The sequence below is a fragment of the Triticum dicoccoides genome, chromosome 5A (genome assembly GCF_002162155.2).
Source record: "Triticum dicoccoides isolate Atlit2015 ecotype Zavitan chromosome 5A, WEW_v2.0, whole genome shotgun sequence".
Taxonomy (NCBI): domain Eukaryota; kingdom Viridiplantae; phylum Streptophyta; class Magnoliopsida; order Poales; family Poaceae; genus Triticum; species Triticum dicoccoides.
The window spans coordinates 337396299-337407827 of NC_041388.1; the positions used below are offsets into that span (position 1 = coordinate 337396299).

At 43.1% G+C, this 11529-nt stretch overlaps 2 protein-coding genes and 1 pseudogene across 2 annotated transcripts; all 3 read right to left on the reverse strand.

Moving 5' to 3' along the window:
- Positions 1-907: 907 nt before the first annotated feature.
- LOC119297298 lies at positions 908-3210 on the reverse strand (annotated as a pseudogene).
- Positions 3211-4444: 1234 nt separating this feature from the next.
- Positions 4445-5330, reverse strand: LOC119301359. Its single transcript, XM_037578318.1, has 3 exons — positions 5085-5330; positions 4874-4987; positions 4445-4769 (listed from the first exon to the last, which is right to left on the reverse strand). The coding sequence occupies exons 1-3, from the start codon at positions 5245-5247 to the stop codon at positions 4666-4668; spliced, it is 381 nt and encodes a 126-aa protein (XP_037434215.1). The 5' UTR covers positions 5248-5330; the 3' UTR covers positions 4445-4665.
- Positions 5331-6099: 769 nt separating this feature from the next.
- On the reverse strand, positions 6100-10935 carry LOC119301358. The gene is made up of 6 exons (XM_037578317.1): positions 10414-10935; positions 8302-8400; positions 8131-8198; positions 7270-7279; positions 6602-6658; positions 6100-6514 (listed from the first exon to the last, which is right to left on the reverse strand). Exons 3-6 carry the CDS (start codon positions 8166-8168, stop codon positions 6230-6232), a joined length of 390 nt encoding a protein of 129 aa, XP_037434214.1. The 5' UTR covers positions 8169-8198; positions 8302-8400; positions 10414-10935; the 3' UTR covers positions 6100-6229.
- Positions 10936-11529: the final 594 nt, after the last annotated feature.

An 11529-nucleotide genomic window follows, 5' to 3' on the forward strand; every position in this document is an offset into this window, starting at 1 on the left:
GGCGTTACATCAGATCTGTTTTTATGTTTATCATTACGACAGTGGTTTCGTCGTTTCTAGCATTGTTTTTTGCTGTTTCGAATGCGTCTGCGATGTTTTCAAAAAAAAGATGGCAAATGTAGTTCAACAGACATGGTTAGTGAAAGTCATCGTCATTTTTTCATTTTTGGCTGTTTTGCTTGTTCTTTTTCATCGCTAATTGCACCGGCTAGCATTGGGTAGGTTTATCATGTAGCCATAACCTTTGCTGCGGTTTATGCACGTTTACGCTTTTTTTTCCAACTTGTTTTCCCATACATTGCACACAACACACTACGTGCTTCTAAACCGCATCGTATTTGTCATGGGGATATATGCCATGTAGAGTCATTACAAAAAGCATCCGGAAATTTTCAGTACAACTAACATGGCAGATACATCATAAATAACATGGCAGATCCAGTACAACTTACATGGCAAATCCAGTACAACTAACATGGCAGATCCAGTACAACTAACATGGCATATTTAGTATAAAGTAGCATGGCATTTTTAGTATAAAATAGCATGGCTTATCTAGTATAAAATAGCATGGCATATTTGGTATAAAATAGCATGGCAGATTAACTACACATAACATGGCAAATTAAGTACCCATAACATGGCAAATGCATTTATCCATTCAATGAATTTTCCTTCTACTTCTGTCCCCCCTCAAGAGTCATTCTCCCAATTAAAAAAATCCCATCGTATAGGGGTACAAAACAAAATGTCCACATGGACCATGTCACAGCGCCCCAATTTTTGCTCATGGATTGGCCGCCCCTTTCTTCGTTTTCTTGTGTTTTGCTTGAATCTCCAGTCCCGACTTGTACCTTATCTCTCTCGGACGACCCTTTGTGATGGAACGGGGTGGGTTCCTGACCTGGGTTTGTGTGCTTGCTGTTCCAGATCCTATCTCCGAGTTTTCAGACGATGGCCCCGTGGATGAAGGCACACTTGATGTGCGGGGGAACCGGTGTAAGGCTTCCTCGGCTTTCCTTTTTTTATCTCATCAAGCTCTCTTTTCAGTGCCTTCCTGTGTTTTTCTGCAACTCTCGCTGTGTCATCACTCTTGCACGCTTCATCAATTAGCTCAGCATAGTTCTTTGTCAGCACAATGTGCCTCACGGCTTCCATGGTTGACTCAGGTCTCTCGTCATGCACAGCCAGAACTGCGTGTGTTGTCTGCGGCGCCAACGCGTCGTCAGCATCCCAAGTCCATCGCCTCCTTATGAAATGGCGGGGCATGCGTGTCACAGCGTTCATGTCCATGACTTTTAGTATGTGACAGCACACAATGCCGTCCCGTTCGAATTTGCAGCATTGGCAGTAGTACTCGCCTTCGCCTATCGAGGCTCTGACGAAGTAGTTCCTTCCTTTGTCCGCGTCTTCAGGTTTTGAATCTGACATGCCCAAAATAGAACACACCTTGAACGTATGTTCGTCCACCCGGAAAGCCGCGAACATGCTGGCACGCTTTATTTCTTCCTGGAATCTGCAAGTTTTGTGTGTTTTCAGTTAAACTTTCGTGCAATCTTTTTCTTGTACACCCTTATGTTGTCATGAAAATAGAAATACATTTTGTTTGAACATGGCAAACATAGTTCATTGGACATGGCAAATATATTACGTTGAACATGGCAAATGCAGTACACTACACATGGCAAATGCATTACAACATACATGGCAATTGCAGTACAACAGACATGGCAATTGCAGTACATTTTCAACTGGATATCGTCATTTCCACACCAACATTCCCCAATGGAAGCACATTGCATAAAACATGGCAACTGCATTTTTATTAAACATGGCATCTACAGCTGAGTAAACATGTCAATTGCATTTCAAAAAAAAGGGCAGATGCATTTCATTAAACATGGCAACTGCATTTCAGCATATGTGTCGCCAATATAACATTTTTTAGCATTTTTTGACATTGGCATTTGCATGCCAACATGCTCCAATGGAAGCACAGCGCATAAAACATGGCAACTGCACTTCATTCAACAAGGGAAATGCACCCGAGCAAGTATGCCAAAACAAAATTTTCATTTTAACATGGCAACTGCATCTGAGTAAGCATGGCAAACAGTATTTCATTAAACATGGCAGCTGCATGTCATGGCAACTGCATTGCACTCTATAAGGCCCCTACTGACTTGGTGCTTTTTATGCAAATAAGACTGTAATGCAACTGACTTACTTGTTAAAGATCTTGTTGGTGTATATCTTGCTCATTTGCCTCTCCATCGGTAAATACGTTAGCAATTTTGGCTGCTTTAGGGCTGTGGTTGCTTCTTGCTGTAGCTCAGATCCCAGAATTTTTTGTTGCAAAGCTGTGTACTGCTTGGCAAACTGTAGCAATGAGTTGCCAGGGCTGACGTACCGCTTTAAAACAGCATTGAACCCCTCGCTGCGCTGCGTAGTCTGCAGAAAGGGGAAGAAGCACTGCATGAAGTAGGCCGGCACCCAGTACATTCGCTTCTCCCACAGGCTAACAAGAGTCTCGTTGTCCTGGACTTGATGTGTTTCAGTCATGGCCATCCAGCTCCTTTCAAACTCCTCCACCGTCAAGCTGTGGTCCACGCACAGCTCGAATGCCTTGTGCAGCTCTGGACGGTTGGCAAAGAACGGTCCTAGCGTCTCCTCAGCCTTCTTTATAATGTGCCACCTGCAGTGCCTGTGCACTGCCAACGGAAAGACCTCCTCTATGCCTGCACGCATGCTGAAATCTTGGTCCGTTATTATGTTCATCGGAGCAAGTCCATCCATGCACTCCAAGAAGGTCTTGAACAGCCAAACGTACCCATCTGTGTCTTCGTTCCGGACGAGGCCACATCCGAACTGCAACGACTGATTGTGGTTACTTATTCCTATGAACGGAGCGCATGGCATCTTGTACATATTGGTAAGGTACGTCGCGTCGAATGAAATGCAATCTCGGAAATGTTTGTAGGCTCTCCTTGCAGCACCATCCACCCAATACATGTTCCTGACACGGTCCTCATCGTCCAACCTTATCCTGTAGAAGAAATCTGGATCTTCCTTTGCTTTCGCATCGAAGTAGGCTATTGTGGCCTCTATGTCTGCCAACTTGCTCTCTCTACGGTACTTGGCCTGTAGGTTTGTGACGTCAGCTGGTATGTACGACATGCTACTCAGAGTCCCCTTTTTGCTGTGGATGAGAGATAGTATCTGTACCATTCTTGATGGACCGACGTTACAATCATGTAGCAGCTTTACGAATTTCCTTTCGACGGGGGTGAACCCTCTGTGGGCGGTCAGAAATTTCACCAGGTCGAACTTCTTTATGAGTTCGTGGTTGTGCTCGTCAAAATACTCATTGACCACCCATGTTGCTCCATCTACGTTTAGCTTACACCGGACAGGGCACCCCGTCTTGAGAATGATGCCTCTCTTTCGTTCCGGAACGACAGGCGCAACACCTTTCCCCTTCTTGTTCCTCCGTGCCTTGTGGCACCTCATCTCACCTCTGCTGTACTCATTAGTTTTCTTAATTTTCCTATGGTACTCGGTGTTGACCGCAAATCCATGGAACTTTGCGTATGCCTGGTAGTATTCCTTTGCTTCTGCGAACGATCCAAATCTCTGCCCAATGTATGGTGGCTGAGGTACCACGATCTTGGATTGCCCACCATCTTCATCCTCTTGTGCGTCGTCGTCAGTTTCATCATTCGCTTCAGTATCGGCGGCAGTTCCATCTACTCGAGTGTTGCTAGTGCTTGTGTTCAAAGGGGTGCTCGTCGGCATTGCTGGAATGATTGCCATTCCCGACTCTGACTCGAAATTGTTTGCGGCATGACAGTCTGCTGGCTGGTGGAACGCGTCTTCCGTGCGCTCAGAGCTCCCCGCAGTAGATGTCCCCGCACCGCTGTTCACTGTAGTTGTAGGTTCTGTAATAGAAAAAACAAGCACGAGAGTAAGATTTTTTGGTTGAATAAGATGTGTATCACAACGGATCACACCATCTTCGATTGATTTGGCACGACATATTTTTTCAAACAGCAAGCCGTGAGACTGCGTGTGGACATGTGTGACAGCTGTAGCTGTCCAGTCATGGCAGGTACTGTTCAACAAACATGGCAACTATTGTTTTGCCTACAAAAAACTACAAACAACAAATGTAGTGATGTTTTTTGTGGTTCAATTTTTTTCCTTACCTTGTTGTGCTGCATTTGGCCATCTTGTGTGGTCTGTGACACCAAAATGTCGTGCTCCACCTGCAATTTGTGAAGCTTGCTACGGGACGTTTGCCGTGTCACCACCAGCGTAATACGCTGTAAGCATAGTAGTGGTTGGTCAATTCATGGCAATTTGCAGTTTGTGCTAGCACGGCAACTGCAGTCGCCCCTGATGTGGCAACTGCAGTTTTACTGGCATGGCAACTATAGTTGCATCGGCATGGCAACCGCAGTTGTTTCTCCATGGCAACTGCAGTTGCGATGACATGGCAACTGTAGTTGCTCTGGCATGGCAACTGCAGTTGTTTCTCCATGGCAACTGCAAGTGTCCACTGATGGCAACAACAGTTGTCCAGGGATGGCAAATGTAGTTTTAAATTCATGGCAACTGTAGAAGTCCAGTCATGGCAATTTGGAGCTGCCATCTATGCCCCTTCTGCTAATTGAACATCCGCAACTTCACTTTTTTTATGGACTGACCTATGTATGACGTCGATGGCAGGTACATGGGTGCTGGCTGATGCCACGTGCTGCATGAAGGCCCTGCATTTTCACCCGTGATAACTCGTGAATCCTCTTGCCAGTTTTTTTGCATGTCCATTTTTCACGTCCACAGCAGTATGTTTTTTTTTTTGGTTTTGCATTACCTTGATTAGCCATACTAGCTAGTTGAGGTTGGTTGCCCGTAAATATGTCAGTGTTAGCGCCTTGTGACTGAACTTGCCATGGGGCCCCCCTGAGAGTGTTTTGGTCATAAGAACCTGCAAAAAAATGGGAGTGTAGGACATAAGTAGAATGTCATCTTCATCGTTGCGAAGTTGGCAACTGCTCTCTTCTTTTTGTTACCACGCATCATACCTACGCCTGCATACTGTTCTAGTAGTGGCAGCAACGGCCCTGCAGAGATGAGTTGACTATACTCTGCTGCATCCCAAGGCGGTGTTTCTGGCCTTTGAGAACCCCAAGCATCAGCGCCACCTTCGTGATTCATCCTTTCCGCGTCTCGATTCTTTTCCGACATGTTCTCAATCACTGGATGATCAAAAAGGCATCAATAATCCACAAGAATTGTATTCTTCTGCTGCTTGCACATGGAAGATAGGGATGGCAAGCAACAGGTCAAAATAGGTGGCAATTGTCATCATACACAAGCGGCAACTGTTGTTACACACAAGTGGCAATTATTTTTTCCCACCCTCTTCATTCAAAAAATCGTCCTTCCTGCCCTTTTTTAGGGATTCCTACTCATCCATTTCATACCCAACTACTTAAGTGCCTAAACTAGGCACCTAAGTTAACCTCAAACGTAGTACATGGCAGATCTGGTGTATTCTGCCTGGCAATTGCGAATATACACCGAACCATGCAGTGTTCTACCCCTATAGTATGGACCCAGTACAAGATCGGAAGATTTTCAGCCTTAAGGATGAGAGGGAAGGACGAGATCGAGAATTTTCACCTGGTTTTAGTTGATCGTGTCTGGAGGGCTGGATTGGAGTGGGCGGCTGGGGATGGGAAGGGTTAGGGTGTGGTTTGGGGTCGGAGCGCCCTACGGATCTGCCCTGGTTGCCATGGCAACCAGGGATGGCCGGCGACGGATGTCGGGGTTCGAGAGGTGGGGGACGATGGCGGCGTACGAGAGAGGGGATGGATCGGAGGCGTGGATCGGCTGGGTCGTGCGGGCAGCCGGTCTTCTGGCTCGGACAGGGCAGTGCGGGCGGGGTTGCCACACACCGGACGTGCGGGCCGTGCTTTTGTGCGCTCGGACGTGGTCGTGCGGGCCGATCCCCGTCTATGCCGCACGAGGCGTGCGGGCGGGTTCCTATCGACGCCAAACGTGTGGCAGTTATTCGGACCCAAGAAGATTCTATAGGAGGCAACACAACATTGCTCGATGTTCGATGAAGTCATACCAATGCACGCTCGATGCCCGACGAAGCCACGGCCAACTGATCCAATCGATGTCAGAACAAGTAACGCCAAAGCACCTCTCGCCTGAATCTTTAGATTTGGTAATTGTTATTTAGCAAGCTTACTTTTTGCTCGACACTTGACAAAGTCACGCCCAACCATCCTTCTGAGTTGCCTTCACCTGAATCATAAAAGTGCGTAGTTATTATTCTGGATACAATCTTCACAGGAATCTTGGCTAACAAAGTTCTAGCCTTCTCGCAGAGAAACACGCAACTTTGCTCGACGTTTGACGAAGTCAAACCAAAGCACGCTCGATGCCCAACGAAGGCACGACACACCAAAGCACGCTCGACGCCCAACGAAGGCACGACCAACTGCTTCAATCAACGTCAGAACAAGTAACGCCAAAGCACCTCTCGCCTGAATCTTCAGATTTGGTAATTTTCATTTAGCAAGCTTACTTTTTGCCCGACACTCGACAAAGTCACGCCCAGCCATCCTTCTGAGTTGCCTATCACCTGAATCATAAAGGTGCGTAGTTATTATTCTGGATACAATCTTCATATGAATATTAGCTAACAAAGTTCTAGCCTTCTCGCAGAGGAAACAATGGCATACAAGAAGCATGGCGACTTCACAACAAGGAAGCAAAACTGGAACATTGAAGTGGAACTCATGAGAATGTGGGACTCAGATCTACAGCCGACGAGCTTATGAGCCTCAATATTATCCAGATGGATGAAAAGGTATTTCCATAGCATATTTAATTGCAAATTGTTCCAACCTTTTAAAACTAAAACAACAATCACTAAGTATATTTTGATTGTTCTTATAGGACCAAAAATTCATGCTACTGTGTGGCAGAATCTGATACACATAGAAATAAAAGATAAATGAGAAATCTATTTACGTAATTGACAATTTGAAAGGTGAAAATATCGGCACAAGGTTATCCACATTACTACTTCGATAATGCTAGCAAAGACTTGTAGTTGTAAATAAGAACAAGCCAGGAAAGATAAAGAATGCTCAGGTATGTCAATACTTTGTAGTTGTAAATAAGATTTGTCAAGTAATTAATTTTACAATGAACTGATTAATCTCCAACATATGCCATTTGATTACTCACCAAATGAAACCTGTGGAATCAAGAATAAGAGGAAATAACTCATAACCTTCATATTTCTGTCAGATTGAAATTATATACCAGAGTAAGTGCACAATGCATCCCATTCTTAAAATATTAATTGGACTTCCACCATTGCTGTAAGAATTAACTTTTTCTGCTTATACTCTTTAGGGGTAATAAAAATCAGTGGTATTATGAGGTAAGTTTCCTTATTTTTCAAATGAGGATGTAAGCAGCAACCAAACTATCCTTACTGTAACCTCAACAACAGTGCAAAAGTTCAACGATAAGTCCAGTAACGTAACATGCTCTTCTTTTTATTTAGTAATAATATCTAATGCATTGATCATTGTTTAACTAGGGTTGTACCTAAAGTGAACCAGTGCCACAAGAAAATATACAAATCTAGAATATCTGAAACTCGGGAAATTCTTGATAAGTATGAGACTGTATCCTTTATTATTTATGAACTAATGAATCAGATCCAAAAAATTATTGATTAGTAGCTTATCCAGTGAATCTAAGGACTATTTTATTTACTGAGATGGAGAAAGAATACTTAACATCTACCAATAAGGACACCTATTAGATAAGAAATAATATACTGAGAGAGCATCTGTCAGCACTATCAGAACCATGTCATGGTGTAAATTTTGAAATACAGTCAGACATGCACTTCTTTGAATTGTATGTTCTGCAATTTTAAAGTTGTGGAATCAAAAAAATGCAATATAGCAAATATACAGTAAGATTACTTGATAGTGTGTGAATGTTGCCACTATGTCTTTAATACAGAACAGATTGAATACTTTCTTCATATTTTTATATACTTTACGTCTATTTTTGCTAAGTAAAAATTACCTGAACATATATTTGTTCACCATTACCAGCGCGTCCATCAAAAGGCTAGATATTCAGCTCAGATACACCTACCAACCAGAGTTATACATATTACTTATGTTTCACTTCACAACTTGAAGAAATTATGTTTTCCTAATATGTATGATGGAAGCACAATAGGCGGGAACATACCTTGCTTCATAAGCTTAATAGCAAAACATGGTACAAGCCGATCAGCAAGCTCTCCAGTGTTCCACATAAGGTTAGATTTGCCCGGTGTCGCCATTCTGACTACAAAAAACCTTCCCGCATTTAGACTTAGAAGCAAAGCAAATCCACTGACTAATCAAATTACTTCCAAATCAGTAGTCATCTATCAAAATTATTTTCGCACTATGATTCTTAACATCTCAAATAGCACGAAATCACATTGATACAAGACTATCAAAAGTAGGACATATCCACATATGCTAAAGCACTCAATCGTTAATCTTAGATCTTAACAACCCAGATTTTAAGACGCAAGTGTTACATACAGATATTGTTATATACATAGCTCGGCACATCACGTACACGTCCAAATAATTCAACATGCCTTCGGTCGCCCTCATGTCTTCCTATTATTAAATATGTTTTTTTCGCAGCAATGGATAAGAGACAACAGTGAATAGGACTCGAACATGTATACTGAATCAGGAGCACATCTACGTAAATAAAAAAAATTTATCATAACTCCAGATGGTATCGGACTCCAACATGCATACCCAATCAAACAAGAGGCACACCTCATGTGCTCAGATATCTAAACACACATATGCATGCAAATTACAGATCTGATTAGAACTACAAATGGTGTCCGCCACAACAACCCATATAAACATCTCCAACCAGCAACACATGCACAAGCCCAAAAGAGTAGACGTCATCCAAAAACTACATCACGAATACTCCACGGAAGAAATTGAAGTCAGCCAATACGACGACGCAATCACACGACATGGAACTCAACAGTCACACCAAACAAAGCCACGCCCAACCGCTTCACAGGACAAGCAATTCGGCATCGGACGAAGTCCTGCTCGACTATAGTGTCACGTAAATCACCAAGTTTGGTAATTATTACATACTTTGTAAGCTCAATCATTATGGACAAAAAAAATCCATAGTTATAACTTCATCCATTGATAACTATTTGGCCATTCGTTTTGAAGCAAAAGATCTGAGTACGAGAAGTTGAGCGACTTAACGACAAGGGAAGAAAACTGGAACATTCAAGTGAGTGTAATTAGAATGGGATTCAATTATCCTACAACAGATGAGTTTCTCTGCCTAGATATGATCATGACTTCTTGACAAAGAACAGGTCTATTATTTATATATGTAGTTGCAAACTATTTTATTCTTTCAAACGACAATTACTAAGTATATTTGATCATTTTCCGAAGTTTAAACAATTCATAATACTATCTGGAAGAATTTGATAGAAACTTTCTAATCAAAGATCAATGAGCAGTCTATTTACGCATTTAGCAATTTTAAAGTTGCATAATCCAAAAAATGCAATATATTTAGAATGATGGAAGCACAATAGACCGGAACATAGCTTGCTTCATAAACTTAATAGCAAAACATGATAAACACCAATCAGCATGCTCTCCAGTGTTCCACATACGGCTAGATTAGCCCGGTGTCGCCATTCTGACTACAAAAAAACTTCCCACATTTAAACTTAGAAGCAAAGCAAATCCACTGACTAATCACATTACTTCCAAATCAGTAGTCATCCATCAAACTTATTATCGCACCAGGTTCCTTAACATCTCAAATAGCATGAAATCACATTGATACAAGACTATTTTAGGCATATTCTAATTGTTTTAAAGACATTATTGCATGTACTTTCTTCAGTTTATCGACCTTAGTAACAAAACTACTATGTCTCATATGGCCTTTTAAATTCAAAGAACCCATGAAAAAAAACTCTTCAATATCATACACAGCGCCGACAATATAGTAAAAAATTCAACCACTGTACGTCGATTAACACATATGAACCAAATTCCAATTAGTAAATGAAAGCCTTTACAACAATTATGTACTAGGATATTTCCTAGATTACAATTACAAGTACATACTTAATTCTTCATTGTCAAAACAGGTGTTTAAGAAAAACTAAGCTTTAAAATTACCAAATTCCTTATAAATAAGTTTTACTGTGAAACTAATTAACTAATTACGTACATATGTAATTCTAAGCAAGAGGAGAATCGACAGAACGATGAGAGAATAGGAAGGGATTCATACCTATCTCTTCTCCAGCACCTGAGCTAATAGGAGAACCACCGCACTGTGCAGTCCACGGCGTGACTTGCTTACATTACCCACATATAGATCTCATGGACCATAACCACGGTGCCATCCGTTGTCCCGTGCATTTAGATCCAACCATTCTCCGCCGCGTGAGTTCACCTGGGAAATTCACGAATTGGTGCAGCCCTCTCCGTGAGCTCCACCAGCGCATCCCCCGATCTACCAACATCCAGCACCTCAGCTATGATAGCTAGCCGCCGGCCATGACGAGGTTGAGCGGCATGCCACGTTCTCCATTGCCCTCCCCGTGGCCTGCCAGCAGACTCGATCCGGATGCTGGAGAATAGGCTGGGAATTAGTTTCCTGCTGGCACCAACGACATCTTCCTTCGCCAGCAGCAAATCGGGGGAAATGGCACATCTGGATGAGCCTGGTGGGGATCGAACGAGATGAGAGCTGGTGGGGGATCGAACGAGATGAGGACAGAATTGGACGGGCTGTTTTACTTGGAGAAATAAAAAAAAATTGAGGGGTAAAACCAAGTTTTATTCATGAAAATCCACATGGAGTGGGATACAACTTTGGTCATGAGGCACTCCAAACCACACATGGCGCCCCGGACCTCTAGCAAGTGAGAACTTGGCTAATCTATGTGCTTCATAATTCACAGCACGACTCTCAAACGTAAAATTACATTGAAAATTGGATGATCTTATGGTTATCTCCTCAACAATCGCTCCGTAAATCCCGTGTGATCTCCTGTTGATATCCGATACAACTTGGCTGCAGTCCGATGCCACAACAAAGCTCGCGATGCCCAAATCTTCAGCCAAGGACAGTGCTTCCCGACATGCCACTGCCTCAAGGGTGGCCGAGTCTACCACCCCTTCAATAACCAAAGCGAAGCTGCCCATAAAGTTTCCCCACTCATCCCTGCATACAGCCGCTGCTAATCCTCCTCTTCTTGTCACTACTCCAGCATCCACGTGAATTTTGCAACTACCCGCTGGTGGCCTCTTTGGCCGACGTTGGCCAGTGTGGCCTAGTCCCGAAGCGTTTGCCCTCCCCAGATCATTGGGCTTCAGTGCATCTAGTTCAGCAATGAACCTG

Excerpts from the sequence above, each read along its gene's own strand:
- LOC119301358 (XM_037578317.1), bottom strand. The coding sequence starts at position 8,168 with ATGGACGCGCTGGTAATGGTGAACAAATATATGTTCAG. Across the intron at positions 6,515-6,601 it reads TGTCGAGTGTCGGGCAAAAA|TTGGTCGTGCCTTCGTTGGG; the intron begins GTAAGCTTGCTA and ends TGATTGAAGCAG.
- LOC119301359 (XM_037578318.1), bottom strand. The coding sequence starts at position 5,247 with ATGTCGGAAAAGAATCGAGACGCGGAAAGGATGAATCACGAAGGTGGC. Across the intron at positions 4,988-5,084 it reads AGAACAGTATGCAGGCGTAG|GTTCTTATGACCAAAACACT; the intron begins GTATGATGCGTG and ends ATTTTTTTGCAG. Across the intron at positions 4,770-4,873 it reads AGCTAGTATGGCTAATCAAG|GGCCTTCATGCAGCACGTGG; the intron begins GTAATGCAAAAC and ends GTGAAAATGCAG.